The 26,071-nt window shown below is 43.8% G+C and overlaps 1 protein-coding gene across 1 annotated transcript; it reads left to right on the top strand.

The window, feature by feature from the left end:
• Positions 1–710: 710 nt before the first annotated feature.
• Positions 711–15,512, top strand: LOC143845200 (serpin B11-like). The gene is made up of 8 exons (XM_077353405.1): positions 711–741; positions 3,378–3,562; positions 5,168–5,218; positions 7,065–7,199; positions 9,070–9,187; positions 10,091–10,233; positions 11,743–11,898; positions 14,245–15,512. Exons 2-8 carry the CDS (start codon positions 3,395–3,397, stop codon positions 14,671–14,673), a joined length of 1,200 nt encoding a protein of 399 aa, XP_077209520.1. The 5' UTR covers positions 711–741; positions 3,378–3,394; the 3' UTR covers positions 14,674–15,512.
• Positions 15,513–26,071: the final 10,559 nt, after the last annotated feature.

Below are 26,071 nucleotides of genomic sequence, written 5' to 3'. Positions count from 1 at the left end.
CACTGTTCTTTTAGAGTTGTTCCCACAGAGCAGTTCTGTTAGAGCTCTCTCTGATGAAATCACAAAGTTGTGTTCTGAGCAGCCAACATGACAAATGGGCTGGAGGAGTCTGGGCTTCTCCAGGACATCTCAGAGTTTTAACAATTCTGACTTCCTGGAAAACAGTGTAGGGAGAAAGCCCATCACTGCTCTCAAGTACTTGTTATTGTCAGAACTTGGAAGCTATGCAGAGTTGACTCTAGCAAGTATTTGGATTGAGGGCACAAGGTGGAGGCAGGCAATGGTAAGCCACATCCAGACATCTCTTGTCTGGCTGACAGACAATCCTCGAACCTGCTGGCTCCACCACACACACCATGCGATAAATAAACAAACCCTTAAATCATGAAAGGGCTGAGCTGAAGTTTCTGCAAGGTAATAATCGCAAGTTAAGCACAGAACCAAATAGATGTAGATTCTTCCCACCAAAAAGGCTTTATTCCTAATGAGATAATGTTAAGCTTGACTATTGGCTAATCAACAGGTTGGGCATACAGAGTCTGTTGCGACATATGAAAAGATGAAAAACAATGTCCAAACAAGTGTCCAAAGTTACTGTTAGCACTTCTGAGCAGAAACCCCACGATATTGCTAAAGGATATTGCAAATGTTGGTGAAAATGTATTAAGGAAGTGGAAAGAATAAAAACATGCACTCTTCAGGAGGGAAGGTTGTCAGCACAGAGGGAAATACCAGAGCCAGGTAAAATAAAGTTTCTCAATTATTCCATTTCTAATCTAATTTCAGATTATTGTGTCTAGTGTTAATGTCTCTTACCTTAGCTGGTGAAAAGTAATCAGTGATAACTTGTGGTCTGGGTCAGAGCTTAAAAGACCTACTCTCCCACTACAATCCCTCGTGTTGTCTCCATTCTTCACACAAACTGTTGGGAGCTCCTGACCCTTGAGTAGCTTGCCTCTCTTCTACTAGGGTAAGAGCCTTCTCTGTGGTGGCCCCATCCTGGTGGAATGCTCTATTAGAGACACACATATGCTGAGGGAATTTCGTAGGTTCAGCAGGGCTTGCATGACAGAGCTCTTCCAACAGGCTTTTAATGAGTCATCCAATATGTCTTGCAGTTGTTTCCATTGGATCGTTTTTGGGTTGGCTTGCTGAATGCAGCCATGTTCAATAGGAGATTTGTATAGTTGGGTTTGATATTGCTTATATTTACTATTCTTGCTTTTAAGATTGATTATTGAATTGTATTTTACTTTGATATAAGCTTTATTTGTCAAGTGAGTGGTGGGATATGAATGTGATAAATTAATTAATTCCAGTTAATTGATAAATAAACCCATTCCAACCAAAGTCCCTACAGATTTAATCTCCTAAAACTCCATGAAATAGAATTCTGATAGGATATATTCAGGGGAAAAGTTTCTCTGCAGGAAACTCCTGAGTAAAAAAGCATGGAGGGGGGCGGGTGGTACTTCTTGGATTTGGACAGAATTGATTCAACCAAATCCAAATCACTGCTTTGGCAAATGAATTCAGATTAATCGGATTCAGCTGCATCAATTCATTGCCCAAACCAATTGAGGTAAAACAGCCATCAGACAGCTGATCTCTGGGGATCTATTTCGCAGTTCTTCCCCCCTAACAGACCCTTCCCAGGCAGCAGAGATCAATCTTCTGCTGTTGGGGGAGGCATTTAAAGAGCCCCCAATCAGCTGATCTGTCAGGAAGGACTGAGAGCCCAGGAGGCATTTAAAGCTCCCAACAAATAGCTGGTCATCAGGATCAGCTGTTTGACAGGATCCTTGTCAATGCTGAATCAAGCCCAAATCGATTCAGGCATCTGTGATTCAGCTGATTTAAACTGATGTGATTTTTTATTTGGCTCAGATATGTCCTGGGTACTTTTCATCTTATCCTAACAGAATCGCCCATACCTACTCCTGGGTTCGAGTTATGGTTATGAAATTGTGAAATATTGGGCTAGAGCAGCCAATGGTGTAAAACTCTGTATAAGTCAGAATCAAATCCAATAATGCATTCGAAACAAAGCAGAAAACTAAGAAGCATCTTCTCTCAAGGGACGTGTGATTTTGCGTCTAACAACAGTGACCTGAGAAAGGGTTGGCCACTGTATTACCATCACTTTCCTGCATACCTTCAGGGTTATCTTTCAGCTGAAGTGCCATGCAAATGGTACTTCTGATTCACTCTGAGTCGTAACAGTATGACTCTAAGCACTGATCACCATGGATGGAGTGACACTTTCCAGTGATTATGTTATGTTTTATGTTTTATCGGCCCTGCCCCCAGCCTGGCAGAACAAGCTCCCGGAAGAGCTAAGGGCCCTGCTGGAGTTATCAGCTTTCCGCTGTTGCCCTCGCCTGTTTCTGCTTTGCTCATTCCCCAGGATATCAAATTTGCTCTTCCCTCCTAATGTTGCCTGGGGAATGACTTTTTAAAAGTGTCAATGTTCTTCCATTCTTGCAGAAAAAAACAAGTCCCTGCTCTGAGGACTTTCTGATATAAAATATAACACATGGTTATAGAAAAAGCAAAGAATCTGGCCATGTTTCACATTACAGTCCCTTTCCCCAAATCTCTAGATCTTAACATTGTAACTTTGTGCTCCTTTGCCTGGTATTAAACCCAGATGAACACTGTAAGGTCTAGTTCTGAGTCAACACACACAGGACTTAGCTGTCAGCTTTGGGGTATAGGTGCAAGGTTCATCCAGAGAGAAAAAACTGCCAGCGTCATGTAGAGGTTGAGCAGCAACCTCTAAACTGGATAACCATGTTTGATTCCCCACTCCTTCTCCACATCCAGCCAGCTGGGTGACCCTGGGCTAGTCACAGTTCTATTAGAACTGTTCTTATAGAGCAGTTCTGTCAGAGCACTCTCAGCCCAACTTACCTCCCAGGGTGTCTGTTGTGGGGAGAAAGAGGGAAGGTGATTGTAAGCTGCTTTGAGACTCCTTCGGGTAGTGAAAAGGGGGTATAAAAAGCAGCTCTTCTAATTCTTCTTGTTTTGAATTATAACTAATTCTATATTAAATATAACTAGATCTACTAGGAGATTGTCTTTGACAATGTTTTGACATGTTATCATGTTAGTTTACTAGGACAGGATAAGCTGGGTGGACCCTCTTGACTAGATATCTTTAATCAAGGAACTGTATCTCTCCTATCCTTTAAAGCAGGGGTAGTCAACCTGTGGTCCTCCAGATGTTCACAAACTACAATTCCCACGAGCCCCTGCCAGCAAATGCTGGCAGGGGCTCGTGGGAATTGTAGTTTGTGAACATCTGGAGGACCACAGTTTGACTACACCTGCAGAAGAAGACTACAGAACCGACTAATCCGATCTTTTTGTCTCAGGAATCAAGAGTTTCACCATGGACAAGCTCGCTGAGGCCAATACTGCATTTGGTGTGGATGTTTTCAAAACGCTGATCAAAGAGAAGCCAAAAGAAAATGTCTTCTTCTCCCCGTTCAGTATCACGGCCGCTTTGGGCATGGTGCTTCTTGGTGCTAGAGGGAAAACCGCTGAGCAGATGAAGAAGGTCGGTCTCCCCTCCCCCTCCCCCACTGAGCCCCGTTTAAACGGTTGGATCGTTGTGCTAAGGCCCTCTTTTCCTGCATGGGAAGCATCAGGGTTTTCACTCCATCCATTTTCACTCTATCCATGCGGACGTGGTGTGTAGTTGCCTTTCTCAACTTTTCCCCCCCTGCAACATTCTTCAGGCTTCGAGAAACCCCAGAAGTGGTGCAGTCCTGCAAAATAGGGTTGGAAAGCAATGCCCATCAGGAGCCCTCACTTTTCCCCGCTCCCCCATGCCCATGATTGGCCATTTTAGGAGTTGGGGTGGGTGGGTTGACATGGCTATATATGGTCATATCACCCGATAAATGTTTAACAAATTTAAAATAGATATTTAAAAATGAATTAACTCCCACCCATTTTGGAAACCCTTCCAGGGCCGTCAAGACCCCCCAGGGCTTCACGAAATCCTGGTTAAGAAAGCCTGGTGTATAGAAACATTTATCATGGCTTCCCTCTGAATCATAGGGAATCTCTTCTTGCTGATATCTCATGTTCCTGAGAAGCATTTCCAATAACCTTTTGGCATGGAACACACTCTTAAAATGTATGAGCAGAAAGGATTAGAAAACAGGATGCGATAATTTCTATGATTGTGTCAGGTGGCAGGTAGTTGCTTTGATATGACAAGACATACTAAAAAAAATGCTTATAGTGAAGATGCCATCAAAGGGGCATTCATTTTGCAAACAGAAATGATCCTCGATTACACTAGCAAAGCCATTCTAGCAGGGGGCAAAATGGTTGGAGAAGTGATCGCCCCAAACTGAGCTAAAAAGCAAGGATATTGAAGCGACTGTCTAAGTCCTCTAGCACAGTGGTCCCCAACCCCCGGTCCGGGGACCATTACCAGTCCGTGGATCATTTGGTACCGGGCCGCGGCTCCTCCTCGTCCTCCTCCCCAGCTGCTGCCTCAGGGGCTGCCCTGCCACTTTGCTGTTAGCTTACCTTTGGTGTTCTCCTGCGGCCGCCATGGATGGGGCTACCCCTTGGCGTGGCACTGAACAGCTGCTGCTGGCAGCACCCCCAGTGGGCGGTGGGAAGTTAGGGGTACCAGCAGGAAAGCAAGTGGAGCAGGGGCTCAGGGGGCGGCAGCGACGTCCCTCTGCAAAAGACTACCCCCCCCAAGGCCTCAGTAAAATTCTCAAGTGTTGACCGGTCCCCAGTGATAAAAAGGTTGGGGACCACTGCTCTAGCAGTTTCTAAGAGGATTCTCAAGAATTTTTGATGAAAAAACGGTAGCCAAGAAAGCCTACCCATCAGTAATTATCTCTATAATGTCTAGATCCAGATATTATTATTATTATTATTATTATTATTATTATTATTATTATTATTATTATTATTATTATTATTATTATTAATAATACTTTATTTTTATAGTCTGCCCTTCACTGTTGGCTCAGGGCAGGTAACAACAGAATAAAATATATGTATTCTTAGGACTGAGTAAGTCGCTTCGTCATGAGACCACCCTATGGGGGAGGGACCTAACTGAGTTGAAATGAAAAAGGATTGCACAAGTGCATGGTTCACAAATATAAGCCATCTCTGTTTTATGTTGTAGGTCCTTCACTTCAACAAGATCACTGGATCTGGAGACACTGCTGATTCACCCGTAAGAGTGCTGTACCTCACAGTTCAAACCAGGCGCAGGAAATACAGATCTGGGCAATACACAATGAATCCAAACTGTTAGTTAATTCCCAACTATTGAAGAATGGCAACAACTACCTGCTGTTTTTACAATGAATTTGGTGCAGGATAGTGATGGCCTCAATAGTCCCAACATCCCAAATTTCACCGCAGTGTGATGACCTGAGTAGGTTGGCTTAGCCCACTGCTTGACAATCCTCCCTGTCTTAGAACGTCCAAATGTGATATGGAAACAAGCACATTCCCCCTTAGGATGGTGGAGGAGCTCCATTGTGCACCACTCTATTTTAGAAGGAAGCATGAGGCTCCTTGAGGTGATGCTGCTGGGTTAATAGAAGTTGAGGCCTCATCAGCCCACACAGCAGAATGAAGTAGGAATGAGACGGCAGAGCCTTGAGGGGATTGGACCTCAGAGTGCAGGAAATTCACTATCACCCACTAACAGAACAACGTTCTAATAGACTAACTTCAACAGATTTAGAAGGGCATAACTAGGAATGGCTAAGAACTGCAAAAATGCGGTTCGGTTCAAGGTTCGTCGCTGAACCACAAACCAAACAGGGGGGATCCCAGATGAGCCAAACCTGTTCATTACAGTTTGTGGGGAGCAGGGAACAGAAAGCTTAGGTTTAAAGGAACCTTCAGCCATGGAACCCTTTCCAAGTGCCCTGAATGGCTCAGAGTCCCTTTAAACCCCTGCAGCAAAAGTTAGCTAAACAGCAAAGTGCAGAAAACAAAGGTTTAAAGGGACTCTATACCCTTTAAACCCACACTTTCTGCCATTCATGAACCACCCACAAACTGCTTAAAAGTTCATGGTGGTAGACCTGCCATGAACTTTAGTTCACGAAACATGAGCCAGCTTAAATTTATCACAAACTTTCAATCATGAGCTGGTTTCCTGCCCATACCTAGGAATAACTCTGTTGATGGTTACACTGTTAGAATTCTGAACTGTGCCTCTGTGGTTCTACATGAGACTGTCGATCAATCTGTTGATTGAAGCTTTTCAGTTTATTACAGCTCTGTTGGTAGCTTGTCTTGGTGGTCTATTTGTTTCCAGGTTCCCTTCAAGACAGCTCTTCCATGTGTGAAGGTCGCAGTAAGACCTGTTTAATTTTGATCAAAGCCCTTTTCATCATTTTCTTGCCAGAAGTCAGAATGTCAACTACATGAGTAACTTTCATGAGGCTACAGAAGCCAGTGGGTTTTTTTAGCAGAACATTTAAGGGAATCTGAGTTTTGAGTATTAACGGAATGAGGAATTCTAGAATTCTAAAATAGAATTCTATAATTCTATGAGGACCTGCAAAAATCCAATATTATATTTATGCATACTGAAGCTGTATGGACATGAAAAGGTATACATATTCCCCTATTCAAAATGATGACTACATATAGCCAGAGGATCTAGGTTACCCTATTCTCCATGGCTGGTACACCCGTATTCCATTAATTTATTTAACCAGTCTGCAAGATCTAGTAAGGATTCCTTTTTCCATTTTGATGCATATAAAATTCTGGCAGCTGTTACCATATATTTAACAAGCTCACCGTAACTGTTTGGTATTATATTTAATAACATATATTTTGGCTCCATTGCAGATCTAGTTTTTAGTATCTTATACATTTCATCATGAATCATAATCTAATATTTCCTTTCCCTCTGACAAGTCCACCACGTGTGATAAAAAGATGCATTTATGTCATAAGATTTCCAACATTTCCCATTATAACTCTTATTGACCTTTACTATATCTTTTGGGACAGTATATACCATCCATAAAACTATCTTTGGCTTTTTGAAGGCTGAGGGGCCTCCATGTGATAAACTTCATGACTACGTCAAGATGCTCTTGGAAGCCATGAACCAGCACAGCAAAAAATATACACTGAGCATTGCCAATAGGCTATATGGAGCAAAGCAATATGAATTCCACCAGGTAAGGATCCAGGCATTCACATCTCTCTGTTGCTATTCATGATTGAGGGATGCATAGCACAGAATTCATGAATTTCAGTATGCTATTCCTGATCTAGGTAGTCAAAATTAACTCCCATTGAATGTCTATTCTTTGTACTTCTTTTGATATGGGATTCTCAGTATTCCTATCATTCTGGATTCGAGGGGTAATAGCACTTGCTGAACTTTTGAAATGTGGAGGTTAACAGAATCATAAAGCTTTGCAAAAGGAAGTGGAGAGTGACATAGTTTTGGATTCCCAGAGTGGTATATAGATATATATTTGCCGCCTTAGGGATTCCAAATTGGGTGGAAAGGTGGCCTAAAGATGCTTTAAAAGTGTCCTAACTTGTTTTAAATGCAAAGCACACTAATTTCCCTCAATGTGATTATTAGAGCCTGCAAGTTTTCACTATTTGGGACCCTGCAGTTACCATCCTTATCTCTTTCAAGGCTGGACTCCAGCATATGATAATTGTGAGAAGCTGTGGGGGGGGGATTGGGGGGGGATTAGGTGCATACAGTGACATTGTCTGGAAACTTCCATCAAAGGGGATTCCTGACCAAAGCCAAGAGACCACCTGATGCAAGATGGCAAAGCCATAACAAGGATGTAGGCTAGAGGGAAGCCATGATGACTCTATACCTGTGCTTTGCTACTATGATGTAATATGTTGCAATCTATAGAATGCTTTTATGCTACTGCTTGGATTTTACGATGCAAGAAGAGTCACCATCTAATACCAGGTATCCAATGAACTAGATAAAACAGCTAGCTCCTTTATTTCTCTGTTGTTAAGCTGTGGAGATTACACTGAGTAGTAATACTTTTAAAAAATCCTTAATAAATCTTCTGTTTTTAAAGGTGTGGTTTACTTGTGTATATCTAAACTCACAGGGCTGGGTATTCTGGGTATTCTTCAGGGGCAATAACCAAGGGGACCCGGTCCCCAGTTTCTGACACACAGAAGTCAATAAAAATAGATTTAAGGAGGGGAATGCAAAGACAATAGCAGAAGAAGGTCTTCCTCAAGAATGGCATCTCATCTATGGAATACCTGTCCCCTTGAGACTATACTCTCTTTTAGGAGTCAGCCTTCTATAGAATCATAGAATCATAGAGTTGGAAGGGGCCATACAGGCCATCTAGTCCAACCCCCTGCTCAACGCAGGATCAGCCTAAAGCATCCAAGAAAAGTGTGTCTCCAACCTTTGCTTGAAGACTGCCAGTGAGGGGGAGCTCATCACCTCCTTAGGCAGCCTATTCCACTGCTGAACTACTCTGACTGTGAAAACCTTTTTCCTGATATCTAGCCTATATCGTTGTACTTGAAGTTTAAACCCATTACTGCGTGTCCTTTCCTCTGCAGCCAACGGGAACAGCATCCTGCCCTCCTCCAAATGACAAACTTTCAAATACTTAAAGAGGGCTATCATGTCCCCTCTCAACTTCCTTTATATTTTTCTTCTTCCCAGGCTTTTTTAAATTTAGGAGTTGGCTATTTACTCTTTCTTTTTACAGCTTGCTCTAGCCTGTTTTATGGTACCCTAAATGTAAAATGGTTTATGCTGTGCTTATATTCCACTTTTTTGAATGCTGTGTCAACAGTTGATTTTTTTTACTCCTTTTATCTGTTGCTGTTCTTATCATTTTTCTTGTAAGCTGTTTTGGGCAGGTTTCCTAGAGAGGCAGTATAGAAATGCTCTAAATAAATTCTTTAAAAAACCAAATGGCCGTTTTCCATGCATTGCCTATGATGATAATAGATTATTGGCTGATCTTTCCATCATAATAAATGTGGACAATGATAATTCTTAATTTAAAACATATCCCCTTTAATTGCGCGCAGCAATTTTTACGGTGCACAAAGGAGGTATACGGCGCTGAGCTGGAAAGAGTCGATTTTGAACTTGCTCTTGAGGAATCAATAAAGAAGATTAATTCCTGGGTTGAAGGTCAAACAAATGGTAAGAGGATACCAATGGATTTAAGTTTCATAGAATTTATTAAGAGGACCGGCTAGAAATTCTCAGTGGGACGTAGCCCACAACATGGGTCCTCCAGCAGATCAGCATTTCTGTGTGTGAAGGAATGGGCAGCAATAGCTACCAGGTAATCATCACCATCATCTTTATTATTCTAACCTACCCTTCCAGGGAGGCTCAGGACAGGTAACATCAATGTATCACAAATAGCATTAAAATATTCCAAAAAGTTAAAACATTTTAGGGTCATTTGTACGTCCACCAATTTACTCCCTCTTGCTGCTGACTCCTCGCCTCCACACTCTGGACCCAGTGAACGGCAACATAGGACAAAACAAGTCTCAACTCATAAAGTTGGAAGATGTTTGGAGACTTGCCAGTTAGGGATGCCAGCCTCCAAGTGGTACATGTGAATCTTGTGGAATTACAGATCATCTCCAGACTAGAGAGATCAGTTCTCCTGGGAAAAATGGATACTTCAGAGGGAGGACTCTGTGGCCTTGTGCCCCATTGAGGTCGCTCTCCTCTCCAAGCTCCATCCCCAAATCTTCTGAAGTTTCCAAGCCTGGATTTGGCAACTCTACCCCCCCCCGCCGCCCCCACATCCAGCACTAGTGGCCAGGGGTGGGGGGTAACCTAGCAACCCTAATGCTAGTATATTGTCCCACTTGATTCAAACCATCCAAATTTAGAATTGGGCATCTTCTCCTCCAGTTTATTGAAAACAAAGAGATAATTGTGGGTTATTTGTCATTTGTTATTCATTCTGGATAATTTTAAAACATTATATATTCCTCTGCTGTCCTGTTAAACATTGCATGAGCGAATGATTAAAATATGGTCTAACAACATTATTATTTTTTTCTCGCATTCTCTTTCCAAAAGGTAAAATCAAGGACCTTCTTCATCCTGACTCTGTCGATCCATCAGCTGCCTTGGTCTTAGTGAATGCCATATACTTTAAAGGAATGTGGAGTAAAAAATTTGAGAAAACTGACACAGAGGAAAAACCTTTTTGGATAAATGCGGTATAGCGTAACTTATTTAACAGCATAGATTCAAATGGATAGCTGTGTTGGTCTGAAGCTGTACAATTAAATCAGAGTCCAGTAGCACCTTTAAGACCAACAAAGATTTATTCAAGGCGTGAGCTTTCGAGTGCTTTCGAAGAGTGCTTGCACTCGAAAGCTCACGCCTTGAATAAATCTTTGTTGGTCTTAAAGGTGCTCCTGGACTCTGGCTTTATTATTTATCAGTACTCATGCTCCATTGCCCCCTTCCCCCAACACCAGAAACCACCCAGCAGGCTACTCTGTTGAGCCGAGAACAGGGCTGGGGCAGGGATCCACCGCTCCATTGCCCCCTACCACTCTCTCCCCACCCCAATGTAGTTAAGTTAAAATGAGAGTATGTACCTCTCTGGATTCCAGTTGCTGCCGTGTGCAACAAGTCTTGGTCCACAAGGATTTATATGATTGGGGTCCTTCCCCTTTCCAACCCTCCATGTTGACATCATTTTGTGAGGGGCGGTAGGTCAATATAATCATATAAGGTCCTATCACCCGATATTTTTAAAAAATGATATATATATATATATATAAATATATATCAAAAATATTCTTTAAAAATATATTAACTAACCTCCCACCCAATTGTCAAAGCCCTTCCAGAGCTGTTGAGAAACTCAAGTGTTTCATGACTCCCCTGTTGAGAAAGCCTGCATTGGAGGGAGAGGGAGCATTGCCAAGACTAGCAACCAAGGACTAGCCAAAAGTGGTCGGGAACTTAGTGAGCTGTGGAATGTTGCTGTAGAAAACTGCGTTGGGACCCTGTCTGTCTCTGAGGGCTGTGCTGGGGTCCTGAACGGCATACATTGCAGGCATGGTGAAATCTTGAGACGTGACTGTGTGTTCACAATCATGAAGGGCTGTTTTGTCACTTTCTGGCTCCACGATCTCGTTCTTCCTCTTCTTCCAGTGTTGTGTAAACCTTGATTTGGAGGAAACTAACCATTTCAGCTGCCAGAGTTTTAACTAAGATGCTTTTATAATATGCTGCCTACCTTGTATTTTATCTTTTATAGTTTATTTAATCATTTTAAGATCTGTTTGGTTAGGTAACCCCATGGTCTATTTTATTATTTTGTTGAAATTTTAAACCCTATTTTTATATGTCTTATACATATTTTATGCCAATAAAAGGTGACTGACTGACTGATTTGGAGGAAATGAGAAATTCTCCCATTGTAGTTCTGTAGGGACAGAAAAAGCTCCGTCTTCCTTAATGATCTCACATCTCCTTGCATTGGAAAGAGTCCTGATAATTGTGCCATTTGGGGCTTCATTCGTAATCTAATTGTTTAGTGACTTGTTTAACGCAAGCAGCTTGCACAATCCAAGCAACGAGCAAGCTTCAGAAGCAGCTAAACTGCATTGTTCTTAAATGAGATGACAAATTGTTCCTTCACAAGGGACTGGCAACTTTCGTGTCTCCTTGGAGCATACTGTCAACACAGCGGTTGTTCTCATTTATTACAGAATCAGAGCAAGAATGTCCAGATGATGTATCAGGAACATGAATTTAATTGGACCACAATAAGAAACCCATACATTAAAGTGCTTGAACTGTCCTATGACCAGCAAGAGCTCAGCATGATCATTTTACTGCCTGGGACCAAAGGAGCTGTGGACCAGGTAATGCCATTGGATTTACGAAGTTCTTCATGTATCACTGCTAACAAGCTTTGTAATGTAGAACAGCAACACCTGTCTTTCTGATAATTGGATCAATAAGAAAACAGATATATTGAAAATTCAACTAAACCCTGTGTCCATATTTTCAGTTCTGGTCCAGAATGACCCTGCAGAGGTCCTTATCAGGACCCAATAGAGAGCCCACATAGGACCTGTCCTAACCCAGCTGCACAGGCTCCAGATCAAAAATCAGATCAGGTTCAAGGTCTTAGTTCTCACTTTTAAAGGCCTAAATGGTCTCCTTTGTATCTACAGGATTGCCTTTCCCACTATGACCCAGAGACCGTTAAGATCTAGCCAATGTTATCTGCTTAGGATCCCTAGCCCCAAAGAGATCAGATTGGCCTCAGTCAGAGCCAGGGCCTTTTTAGCCCTGGCCCTGGCCTGGTGGAATGCTCTGCTAATTGAGATCAGAGCCTTGCAGGATCCTAGACAATCCCATAGGACTTGTAAGACAGAGCTATTCTGCCAGGTTTATGGCTGAGGCCGAGAACCACCCAATCTATCAACCTCCCTGTCAGAACCCACCAACCAACGTAACAGACCATCTTATGAGTTCCCTCTTTCTCTCCCATGATAGGAGAGCAGGCGATTGTTTACACCTGTCTTAATATGATAGTTTAATGTATTTATTGACATCTATATTTTTGTATCAGTTGTATATGTTTTACATCTATTGTAAACCACCCTGAGTCCCATGAGACAGGGTGGTTAATAAATACGATAATAATAATAATAATAATGATGATGATGATGATGATGATGATGATGATGATGATGATGATGATGATGATGATGATGTGTAAAACCAAGGAATTAATTTGAATTGATTCTGTTCTCTAAAGCAGGGGTAGTGAACCTGTGGTCCTCCAGATGTCTGTGGACTACAATTCCCATGAACCACAGATTGACTACCCCTGTTCTAAAGGCTTTCTAATGTCATGCCATTTTTACTTTAGAATAATAAACTCAGAGTCCAGGAGCACCTTTAAGATGAACAAAGATTTATTCAGGGTGTGAGTTTTCGAGTGCAAGCACTCTTTGTCAGACTAACTGTGCTTGCACTCGAAAGCTCACGCCTTGAATAAATCTTTGTTGGTCTTAAAGGTGCTCCTGGACTCTGAGTTTATTGTGCTACTTCAGACCAACACGGCTGCCCATTTGAATCTATCCTTACTTTAGAATGTTAGCATTGTGATGATGTCAGAGAGATGTCTTTGACTTGCGGGCTGGCACTGTGCCAAGTAAGATGCGACTCACGATTGGCATTAACATGGCCACAGCTTTATTTAATACCAACCAAAACAGAGGGTTGGCCCCAATTTGGGCATGAAGGAGGAAGCCCGTAACCCCCACAGCCGTCTGGCTGCAACAACCCGGAACCCAGAGGTGCCCCGGTACTGCCCTTCCCAGCCTGGAAAGATGGCCCTTGCCTCTGGAGTTCTCCACGCGGGAAGCGGCCTATCTGAGGAGCCAATGGATTCCCATCTCGTTTGGCTCCCCAGGTCGTTTGGCTTTGAGCCCTTGGCCACCCAGCAGGATCAGCTACGCTTTTTTCAGCCGGTCCCTTAATGGGATCCCCAAAACCTCAGGGATTCCGGTTTACAAACCGGCTCCTTGTCAAACAGGCTCCTAGTCCACAGCTGTGACAAAAGTAAGTTCACAAATAACTCAAAACAAAACACACCCACACCCAACAGCCAAAAACAGGGAGGGCAGGAAGCTGTCCCAAAGGTGTCTGGGGTGAAGAGGCCGAGCCCACCACACGTGGTGCCTTTAAAGGTGTCCGGCAGTCCCACCCCTGAACGTGCTCTTTGCAAGCCGCTGGCACATATGCTCCAGCTGTTGCCCTTCCTCGGCGGCCAGCCGTGGCTTCAATCAGCAGCCGCCCTTAATGGCAGCCACTCTTTCCCACTGGGTTGAGGGCAACAAAGGTAAAAGAATGCTAAGTAGATGAACCATGAGTTGAGCGCACGCTGATTTGCTTCCTGCTTCTTCCTGGTTCCAGAAGCCTTGTCCCAATGCAGGTGGAATTACGAACCCACACACCCCATTACTTAAAGCAGGGGTAGTCAAACTGCGGCCCTCCAGATGTCCATGGACTACAATTCCCAGGAGCCCCCTGCCAGCGAATGCTGGCAGGGGGCTCCTGGGAATTGTAGTCCATGGACATCTGGAGGGCCGCAGTTTGACTACCCCTGACTTAAAGTCTATTTTTCACTCATGTTAATTACGCACCTGAATCTGTCTTCATGCTTATTTGGTGTTCCTCTTTTGATTGGACAGGTGGTGAAGGACTTAACTTATACCGCACTACAACAGTGGACCAGCTCATCAAACATGCAAAAGCAAAGGATCAGAGTGTCCCTACCTAAATTCAAACTGGAAACAAAATATGAACTCAGGATCACATTAGAAAGTTTGGGAATGAGGGATGTTTTCATAAACGAGAAAGCTGATTTATCCGGCATGTCGAAGAGCCAGCTGCTTGTATCCAAAGTCATTCATCAAGCGTATGTAGAAGTCAATGAGGAAGGTACAGAGGCTGCAGGTAGCACCGGAGTAGTAATAGGACCTCCAGTGGCTAGCACTGACATTCCCATTCTTCCTGAATTTACAGTTGATCACCCATTCCTTTTCTGCATAAGACATAATAAAACCCAGACCATCCTTTTCTGTGGCAAGTTTGCTTCCCCTGAATTTCCAGGTGCTTAAATACTTATTCTCTTTATAGCCCTGTAATAAACCCAGGATATTTAGGGGTTTTACTGCATTCTCATTTTTTTCTCTCTTGTAAGTTCCTGTTAGATTCCTATGTAATAAGATACAACTAGCTCCATCACTGATGTTTCATATATTGCAGAAATGTGTCTCTTGAATATTCTTACCCTAGTCCTGGTTTTCTGATAACATTTCACAGAATCATAGAATTATAGAGTTGGAAGTGGTCTCTAGGTTCATCTAGTCCAACCCCCTGCACTATGTAGGACACTCACAACAACCTGCCCATCCACAGTGACTACAATTCCATGCCCAAGTGATCCCTCCACCAAACATCTCCAGAATCCAGCCTGGCCTGGAGGAAATTCCCCTACCATCCCACAGCAGCAATTAGCAATCCCCTGGCTATGCAAGGAAGAGCCACAAGAGACAAACACTGACACATCCCTTCCTGCCCACCCACTCACCATCTGCCTAAGTTCATAACGTCAGCATTTCTGTGAGATTTATATTACAATTGATTTGTTTAGGTTTCCTTTTGCCTTCTCCTATCTCCACCAATGTGCAAAGTAATATATTGCACATTATGAGATTTAGAGTATGTGCTCAGGAAAAAAGAAAAAAACTAACAAGATTTGCATAACCAGGAATGTATAAACATGGTTTCAGATTTGTGTCATGTAAAATATTCTGTTGACTTCATCTAGTTATTCTAATTACACATAAGTTTGTTCTCCTAGACTTACTCTTCCTAAAGGTGGCATGTAACATTTTCTATTAGATTAATTCTTACCTGTAGCAGTTGGGAAACATTAATAAAGTGTTTTTAAAAAGACTGTCTTATGTTGTTCATAAATACACATGGTTACCCAGTTCCCTTAGCCTGGGTTACAGTGGCCCGTGTTTTCCTCACCACTTTTTTCCTCCTCCTACACTGCAATTCTAAGGATTTATACCGTTCTAAGTCCATGGACTACAAATGCACTCAAAAGGAAAACACAGTAGCTGAATGACAAAAAAGAAATCATTAGGTGATTGATTTCTACTTTCCATGATGATTCAGAGAAGAGAACATTTCTGCCTTTGAATCTCTGCCAGTCATGCTGTACCTGAAAACACAGGTGTCCCACTAGGTAAACAGCAGCTAGTCTTCAAACTGTGTGCTGAATATGTAAATACTTAGGGCAAACTTTCTCAACTTTTTTATCTCCAAGAAACCCCCAAAGTGGCGTGATTGTGCAGAATATGGTTGGGAAGCTTACCCAGGACCCCTCCCCTTCCCATACAGCTGAACACCCAGAGCAGGTTAACTAGGCAAAACAAAAAAGTAAATAAGGCAGTGTGGAAGGTGATGTTGCGCAAGGGGGCAAGGTGAGTTGTCACCCTGATGTTATGTTCCATCTGCCTCCTCCTATCCGACAGGATGGGGTTCACTTCTCTGAATGGGGGTGTGCCATGTGGCTACATAGCATCTGGGCAGCACTGGTAGAATGCTTAGAGGCAGGTAGGGGGGATGGGGGTTTAAGGCATACAAAGGAGCCTGTTGGCAGGAAGTTCTGTTTGTGTACTGGACTCCCTGAGGTTGGGGGTCTCATTAAGGAGACTGGCTGATGAATGAGACTGGCTGATGTGGCCAACCTGTCTGGGAGGCCAGGGGCTCATAGCCAGGTGATCAGGTAACCCAAAAGAGGTGGCAAAGATCCTGCTCTCCTGGCTAGGAAGGATGTGGGTTCCAGGGCACCTCTGGATCCGTGTGACAGTGCAGCCAGAGGGCTGTGAATTCAGGCTTCCTTTCTCAGTGCCGGGCCATCCCTCCATTGGGAGGTTGTATTAAAATAAGCTGTGGCATGTTAATGCCAACAAGAGTCATGTCTTATTGGGACAAGAATGCCAGCCTGAGAGACGACTGAAGATGGTACCGTGCTAGTCCATTCTGTAACGAGCTCCCGAGCCAAGCAGAGGGCCAGGAACAGAAGCACCTGGTAGACCTGACCGAGGTGTGCAAACATCGCTCGCTGGTTGCCCCAGGAACCGGGAATGGCATCCTGAGGGTCCTAGAGATCCATGGAGACTAAGTTCTCCGGATTACCACTGCTTGTGCTCGGGGCCATGATGGCGTCCTTGTCGAAAACAACTTTCTAATCCTGAAACAACCAGCTGCATAAAATCCTGCATTCTTCCCGGGCTATCTCTTCCCAGCTTTGAACAATTAAGACAAGAGTGGAAGCCTGACGCAAAGACTGTGAGTTCTCTGTATGCTTTCTTTTTCTAGTCTCCCTTCTTCCCACCTAACCAATTCTCAAGGGAATTCTTTCTTCGAACAGGAGGCAAGCCAGCTAAATACACTCGTTAAAATAAACAAAAGAAAGAGCTTAAGAATTTACTAAGGAGAGCCCAGCGGGAGATGTTGACAGAACATGGATATTGACTAACTGATAATTCCTGATCGCCCGAACTCTCGCGAGCCGCCCTGTCTGTGATTTGTGACTATATGGTGGTGTATGCATTCTGTGGAGTTGTTAAATACTGCAATGGAAAACCTGACCAAGATGTATCACCTAATATGCAAGGGCAATTCAGAGATATTGAAAGTAGTCAAAAAGGTTGGACAGGAGATTCAAGATACCAAGAATGAGCTCTCAGACAGAATCGATGGTTTGAAAAAAAAATAGCTAATGAAAACACAACTCGGCTGGCAACACACCAAACGAGAATCCAACGTCTGGAAGCTAATCAACAAGAGCGGGAAAGAGTGACAGAAGACAAATCCGAAGTCCTGGAAGTAGAATCTAAAGCTAGGAACGTAAAAATCAAAGTCTTATCAGAAGAATTTGGGAAAACAGACCTGAGGAAGGAAATCACCGAAAGCCTGGAAGATTACTTAGAGGAGGAAGAGATTTGGATTGACAAAGTATACAGAATCTATTCAAAGGCGGCCGCACGCAAGAAACAACCAATAGACATCTTTGTAAGCTCTGACAGCGAGGCTGCAAGAATCAATCCACTTAAAAAGCATCAGGAGATGCCGCTGAATTTGCTGGATCAAGAAGCACAAATCTTTCAAGACCTACCAACAGATGCATCATGGAAAAGAGCACAATTTCATTTTTTGTGACCACCTGAAGAATGTGACGAACAGTGGAGCAATTACCTGATCTTTCTTAAGAAAGACAGCAGTAACTTTTAGGTTAGGGCTAACATGCGATGGGAACTGATTATATACTACTTAAGATAATAACAGATTATACTCTCATATGTATCAATAATTACTTTGCTGAGAAAGATAGCAGTAACTTTTAGCTTAGGACTAATATGCGATGGGAACTGATTATATACTTCTTAAGATAATAACAGACTATACTCTCACATGTATCAATAATTACTTTACTAGCTGGTTGTTCTTTTTTCTTTTTTCATCTTTCTGTAAGTGCTTCATATACAATAAAAAAAGGGAAAAAAAGAATGGCAGCCTGCTAGTCAATAGCCATTAAAATCTATCAAGGACACATAAGGTGTTCACCATCATCAATAGCGAAATTAATAATAAATGGGGGAATTTAAACCCCATATTGCTTACCTCAACGACTGCCTCTGTGCTCACTCAGCTACATTATTGATGTAAGCAATATGGGTTTTACCCCTCCCCCCATTTTTATTATTAATTTTGGGCGATCTGCATAACCATTGTACCTACTTGACTGCATCTTATATGTTACTATATGTTTCCTGTGTGTAACTCTGCCATACAATAATTCAATTCCCTAAAGCCTCCAGAAGTATTCAACGACTGTTGGGATTTTTTTGGAATTGGTGGGCAAAGAAAGCTATCTGTCTTTTTATATTCCCTATGGCTCTGGCAGTTATATAATAACAAGCCATCATTTTAGCTCTGAGGATATTTGAAGCAGAGTTTGTAATGAAAAAAACACCGGGGAGAGATATAGCTGTTTGGTATAATTTGAAAAGCTTATGTTTTCTTGAGTGTAATTTGAATTCTTATATATATATATATAATTTGTTACGTAGCCATAATTCTTTCTTTTCTGTTTTTTTCCTACATTCTGTTTTATTCTAGAAGATAAAAATATTTTACAATAAAAAGCTAAATAAATCCCCTTATAAAACTGCGCTTTTTCTAAGAGGGCTTGTTGTGTAAGGGTAGACGGTTGGAGAACTCCTGAGATAATTCTAAGATGACTGGTTTGAGTATTTGCCATACACAAGTAGTGGTTCAAGGAACAGCACTGTTGTACAGTGCAAAGCAATTTTCATTCTCTCAAGCAAGTAGGAACGGCTTGCCACCTTCTGGTAGAACAGTTGATTTGCACTTGTACTCTAAATTTGCCTTCCATTAGGACAACTCGCGGCAGCCTGAACAACCCTGGCTAACCTGCAGGGCTTTTGAAGTTCATTTGGCTCTGATTTATTTTTTTTAAATCTACTCCTCATGCTGCATTTAGCTCAGGTGAGTTTGGGTTTGTTTGTGTCCACCTGCACCTGTTTCCCAGTGATCAGGGTTCTCCATGGAATAGAATAATAGAATCATAAAATCAGAGTTGGAAGGGACGTCCTGGGTCATCTAGTTCAATCCCCTGCACTATGCAGGACACTCACAACCCTTTTGCTCATCCACTGTAACCTGACACCCCCTTGACCCTTCACAGAATCAGCCTCTCTGTCAGATGGCTATCCAGCCTCTGTTTAAAAATCTCCAAAGAGGGAGAACCCACCACCTCCCGAGGAAGCCTGTTCCACTGAGAAACTGATCTAACCGTCAGACCACTTCCCCTCCAGGATATCCAAGAGCGGAATTTCCCTCGTTCATTGGAGAAATGCACACCTGTCACCCAGTCTTGCCTGAACAGATGCAGTTACCTCCATCAAATTTTCTCCTCCCCCTCCCAAGTTGGGCCTCCATCACCGACAATCTCTGCTCAATGGTTAGTTTCAGGCAGGGGCTGCCCTTTGAGATGGTAAGGAGAGCTTCTTAAAGCTTCTTCCACTTAAGCATTGCCATCTTAGTAGAGAGAAAGTGCAGAATGTACCCTGGTTTCATGAAAACTTGGAAGTTTTCCAGGGTCAACCAGGGGTCATACTTGGAGAAGGGGCCTCTAAGGGAGAATGGAGTAGTTATGCAGAAGAAGGCAATGGAAACCCCACTGCCCTGGAGTCACCATGCATCAGCTGCAACTTGACAGCACACAATTATTGTTATAAGGAGAAGCTGATGATTGTGGCTAAGGAGCCATATTCCTCCACCAGTGAAGTCTTGGGAAAGTGGGGGATGAGGAGGTGACTTGTTTTTGCCCAAGGCGCTATTGTTATTTACCATATCTCATGAGTAGAGGAGCCAGGAGACCTGAGTAGTCTCACTGGCAGTCTTCAAGCAAAGGTTGGATACACACTTTTCTTGGATGCTTTAGGATGCTTAGGGCTGATCCTGCATTGAGCAGGGGGTTGGACTAGATGGCCTGTATGGGCCCTTCCAACTCTATGATTCTATGATTCTATGATAGTATTCTGCGGCGGCCAGACAAAGGAGGTTTGGAGGTGGTTTGCCACTGCGACCTCTCCCTAGAACACCTGAAAAATTATGAAGAGAGACAAGTCTACAGTATCATCAGACAATGAACCTTAGATACAGACCATCAAACTCTAGTAACTGGTGCACGCAAAATATGCTTTCCAATCTTCTTTAGTATATACCCTTTGGCTGTGAAGATTCTGGAATACTTCTCCCTATTAAGATCACCTTCTCAGAAATGAAGTTTTATGCTGGCACATTTAAATGCCCTGTCAACCGCCATACCCAAGGGCTAGTATTTGAGAGTTCCCCTTACCGAGAAGGTCTGCTCCTGCATATTAAAACATCCAGAGACCGTGGAACACATCCTGTGGCACTGTGAGCGACATACCCTCTTCAGAGACCACATTTTAAAACCTCCAAAGAGAGCCATCTGTAATCCCACGACCGTGCTTCAACATTGATTGAGTGACCAAAATCCCGAGATAACTGAAGGCATTATGAGATTTCTTTTCTTAACCTTGCCCAAATATGCTCAAAATGTATAGCAAATGTGAGTTTTAGCTTGAGTTTTTAAACACATTTTTATGTACCTCTATTTTCAGTCAAAGAGCCTCTTGTGGCGCAGAGTGGTAAGGCAGCCACCTGAAAGCTTTGCCCATGAGGTTGGGAGTTCAATCCCAGCAGCCGGCTCAAGGTTGACTCAGCCTTCCATCCTTCCGAGGTCGGTAAAATGAGTACCCAGCTTGCTGGGGGGTAAACGGTAATGACTGGGGAAGGCACTGGCAAACCACCCTGTATTGAGTCTGCCATGAAAACGCTAGAGGGCGTCACCCCAAGAGTCAGACATGACTCGGTGCTTGCACAGGGGATACCTTTACCTTTACCTTTTTATTTTCAGTCAAGAGCCTCTTGTGGCGCAGAGGGGTAAGGCAGCAGACATGCAATCTGAAGCTCAAGCCTTGACTCAACCTTCCATCCTTCCGAGGTCGGTAAAATGAGTACCCAGCTTGCAGGGGGGGGGGGTAAACGGTAATGACTGGGGAAGGCACTGGCAAACCACCCCATATTGAGTCTGCCATGAAAACGCTAGAGGGCTTCACCCCAAGGGTCAGACATGACCCAGTGCTTGCACAGGGGATAACGTTACCTTTCTTTTCAGTCAACAATGCCATTCCCTTCTTCCATGCCATGATCCCCTAGTGTTCCTTGGAAGAACTTCCACCCAAATCCTTGGAGGTCTCCCATCCAAAGACTTGCCAGAGTCAGCCTTGATTAGCTTCCAAGATCTGACAGGATCCTACTTGCCAGCACTATCCAGGTCAGGGCTTCCCAAATTGCTAATTCAAAACCTTGTGGAGCATTTCATTCTACTTGCACTGACCCATCAAGTCTGCCTGCAACATATTTTTATCAGCACCAAGGAATTTTTCAAGGACTGCCATCCAAATAGGTTTGGAAGAAACGATACTGCAATGATATCTCTTTCTATCTTATGAGTCATCATATCATTTATCTGATAGGAGTATTTAAAGCTTCAGGTTGCTGGATTAAAAAACCTTGGAAAACTTTACGGAATTTTTATTGGAAAGCATCACCAAATCTCACCTGTCCCAGACTTAGAGCTGCTTACAATAGATATGTATGTACATGCTGTCAAGTCACAATCAACTTAAGGGGACCCAATAAAGGGGCTATCAAGGCAGGTTTGGGAGTAGAGGTTGTTTACCATTGTGATCTAGTGCAGAGGTAGTCAACCTGTGGTCCTCCAGATGTCTATGGACTACAATTCCCATGAGCAAATGCTGGCAGGGGCTCATGGGAATTGTAGTCCATGGACATCTGGAGGACCACAGGTTGACTACCCCTGATCTAGTGCACAGTATTCCTAAGTGGTTTCCCATCTGAGTACTAACCCTGCTTAGCTTCCAAGAGGAGATTTGGCTACACAATGCTGTCTTCCCTCTAGTACATGGGGCAGTCCTCTGATATTGAATAATGGGACTTTTGGTCTGCAATGGCATGCACTTCAAAATACACTAAAGTCACTCCAAGGTAATCTTCAATATTCCTTAATAAAATTTCCAGGATTTTTATGTCACTTGAGTTGCGGCCTGAGAAATGAGTTTGGATATTTTCAGACATGCAAGATTTGTGCTCAGCATTCTTGGACGACTAAGATAAAGATCTGTTTTCGTAGAAGTCGGTGAACCTGGGCCAACTTTTTATTAACTCATGATTACAATTCTTGCCTGGCTAGATCTGATGGAAGTTGTGACATCCAGCATTCCAACTCCAGCCACAATCCATCAGATGTTTCTGGAATGTCTTCTTCTACTGTTTATTCCTCCAGCATCTGGAATTCAAATGTATACTGCCCCTGTACACAGATGCTCCGTTTTTACTAGTATAGTTGATTGCTTTTGGCATCCAGAGCACTTCCTGGAACTTTGAGCATGGTGGGGAGTTATAAACATTCTTGCTCATGCCTTTCCTAGAACCAACTAGACTTGCCAACCTCCAGGTAGCATCTGGAGACCTCCCACTATTCCAATTGATGTCCAGACAACCAAGATCAGTCCCTCTGGAGAAAATGGCTACTTTGGAGGATGGGCTCTATCATATTGTACCAAATGAGGTCCCCAAACTTGCCTATCTTCCCCAAACTTCATCCCCCAAATCTCCAGGTTTTTGTGAAACCCAGTGCTTTCCAAACCCAGGGCTGCCTTCCTCAACAGGATTGAGAAAGAGCAGATTCCAAAACTTGGCCCACACAACAAACCTGCTATTTTGACTAGCGATTTACTTCTTATTGGAACCTGTAATTATTTCTAAACAGAAGCAAGAAACAGCAGGCGTCAGCCGTATCCCCCAGCCTTGGAGGTATTTCCTTACACACAACTTCCTTTCACTAGTAACCGAAACAGATGACTCACCTCTAAGACTTTGTGGGAGACTTGTAAGTTCTATTTTAAGAAACCAGGCTGAATATATTTAGCCAGCAGGCCTCTTAAACTGGTCTTGCTGTTTACCTCGGCATAATTCTCCATTACAGCTTCATGTTCTGTCTGGCAGAATGTGGCCCGTGCCAACTTCCTGTATGGTAAGGATGGGGCGGTGGTGTTTAGGACAGCAGGAAGGTAGATGGGAGGTCCGGAGCTTGCCCAGGTGTTCTGCATAAGAGCTGGTGCTTGCCAGACAATTTTTTCACCCCCTAATGGAAATTACTTCTGGTCTCAAAGCTCAACCAAGAGATAAACAGCAAGGGAGAGGCGGTTTAAGAAGGGAATAGCAGAGAAGGGAATTCAGAGTTCACAAGAGTCCCATTTGTTGAGGCTCCTTGGTATATTAAAAAAGAAGACATGCCAACATTCATAGCAGTGTGGCCTGGTAATTTATTATGTATTTATTGTATTTATATACCACCCTCCCCAGCCATCCAGGGTTGTCGGTCTCCAAGTCTTGGCTGGAGATCTCCAAAAATTACAACTGGTCGCTAGCTTACAGAGGTCAAATCCCCCGGATAAAATGGTTGCCTTGGAAGGTGGATTCTATGGTATTATACCCCACTGAGGTCCCTCCCCTCTCCAAACCCTGTCCACCCCATATTCCACCCCTCAAATCTCCAGGAATTTCTCGATCTAGAACTAGCAGCCCCATGTCTTCTTCTTTCAGTCCCCTCAGAGTATCTCTGTATATATCACCTCCTTTAGTGATAACACCAAAACATCTAAATTTGAGGCTCTCTGTGAATGTGGGGCCCATGCCAAAGGACCCTCCTTTCCCCCATCCCAGAAGTGTTTGACACAGTTGATCATGAGCTCTTTGCTCACTGCCTCAGCGACACCAGGATACGTGGGACAGCCATCAAATGGGTGATCTCCTTCCTCCAGGGTCATCGACAGAGGGTAGCAATAGGAGAGAGAGTATCTAGCTGCCATCAGCTCACATGTGGAGTCCCACAGGGAGCAGTCCTCTCTTCTATCTTATTTTATATCTTTATGCACCCTCATGCTCAACTGGTATGGAGGTTTGGGCTGGGTTGTCACCAATACGCAAATGACACCCAGCTCTTCCTCCTGATGGATGACCCTCCCAATTCCCCCCCAGAAATCTTAGCCAGATGCCTGGAAGCAGTGATGAGGCGGCTCAAGCAGTCATCTGCAGGTCAGCCCTTCAGAGATGGAGGTCCTGTGGCTGGGTAGGACAGGACCAAGTGAGGAAATGCACTTACGCAGCCTGGATAGAGTGAGTCTAGCAGTAGCTCACTCTGCCAGAAACCTGGGCATGATCCTTGACACCTCCCTCTCCATGGAGACTCAGATCACGAGAGTAGCACGGCAAGCCTTCTACCACCTAGGCCAAGGCGAGCGACTGGTGTCCTACTTGGCCCAGAACACCTAGCCACAGTGATCTATGCAATGGTCACCTCTAGACTGGACTTTATGCAGGCCTACCCTTATTTTTGATCTGGAAATTACAAATGGTTCAGAATGCTGCGGCCAGGATCCTCAGTAATACATCATGGAGATCCACATCCGGCCTGTACTTCAACAACTCAGCGGGCTCCCAATTTAATTATGGATTAGGTTTAAGGTTTTGGTAATTACCTTCAAGGCCATACACGGTCAGGGCCAAGTGTACCTGAGAGACCGTCTCTCTGCCTATATCCCCAAAAGAGCCCTATGCTCCACCACTGCCAACTGGCTGGTGATCCCTGGCCCCAAAGAAACACATTGGTCCTCAACAAGGGTCAGAGTTTTTTTTGTCCTGGCCTCCACCTTGTGGAATAAGCTTCCTGAAGATATCAGGGACCTGCCTGAACTCCCACAATTCCATAGGGCCTCCAAAAGGGAGCTCCTCCCCAGACATTTGCTTGAGGCTGACCAACCCATCAACATCCACTGGTCCCCCCTCAGACACCCTCTCCATGACCTGAAACCAACCTGACCTCCCTAGGGATTCCTGTTAAAGTTGTCCCTGTTGAAGTGTTGTTCAATTGAACCATCTTCTCCAGGCTAGGCCTAGACTAGTGCCCTAACTTCCCTTGGACTGCCTGGCTACAGTGATCCATGCAACAGTCACCTCCAGATTAGATTACTGTAACTCGCTCTATGCGGGCCTTCCCTTGTCTTTGACTCGGAAGTTACAGCTGGTACAAATTGCAGCTGTCAGGGTCCTCACTGGTACATCTTGGAGGGCCCATATTCAGCCTGTCTTGAAGCAGCTGCATTGGTTACCAGTTGTGGCCTAGATCAGATTCAAGGTTTTGGTACTAACCCTGCCTACCTGAGGAACCGCTTGTCTGCATTTGCCCCCCTGCAGGGTTCTTCGCTCTGTAGGTGTGAATCTGTGGTACCCAGCCCCAGAGAAGCGTGCCTGGCCTCGACCCTGGCCAGGGCTTTTTCGATCCTGGCCTTGACCTGGTAGAGTGAGCTGCTGGGAGAGCTGAGGGCCCTGACGAAGCTGTCTCAATTCCAGAGGGCCTTTAAAATGGAGCTCTTCCACTAGGTCTTTGGTTGAGGCCAGGCTTCAGGGACAACTGGGGCCCCTACTCTGGCCAGCGCTATTCCACTCTGCGATCCTGTACCTGTGGTGGTTTGGCTGTGAATTAGGGAAGGATTGGGGATTATGCCATTTTTTATGGGTTTTTCATGAGGTTTTTAGGAGTTTAATGGGATTGGGGGTTATGATTTATTATAATTGGGCTTTTTTATTTGTCATGTGTTACCCACCACAAGTCTTCCGAGAGTGGCAGGATAAAAATCTAAATAAATGAACTCTCTTGATCCTATAACCACTGTCGGAACTGTTATTGTTGTGTTACATTATGACTGTGAGATATGTTTTGATGTTCTCTGTAATACC

This window comes from Paroedura picta, chromosome 9 (assembly GCF_049243985.1).
Source record: "Paroedura picta isolate Pp20150507F chromosome 9, Ppicta_v3.0, whole genome shotgun sequence".
NCBI lineage: Eukaryota > Metazoa > Chordata > Lepidosauria > Squamata > Gekkonidae > Paroedura > Paroedura picta.
The sequence above is the reverse complement of the archived record's forward strand: the minus strand, read 5'-3'. Positions and strand labels throughout refer to the sequence as shown.

Coding starts and splice junctions, on each gene's coding strand:
- LOC143845200 (XM_077353405.1), top strand. CDS start 3,395: ATGGACAAGCTCGCTGAGGCCAATACTGCATTTGGTGTGGATGTTTTC. Junction 3,563..5,167: donor CCGCTGAGCAGATGAAGAAG/GTCGGTCTCCCC, acceptor TTTATGTTGTAG/GTCCTTCACTTCAACAAGAT. Junction 5,219..7,064: donor GAGACACTGCTGATTCACCC/GTAAGAGTGCTG, acceptor GGCTTTTTGAAG/GCTGAGGGGCCTCCATGTGA.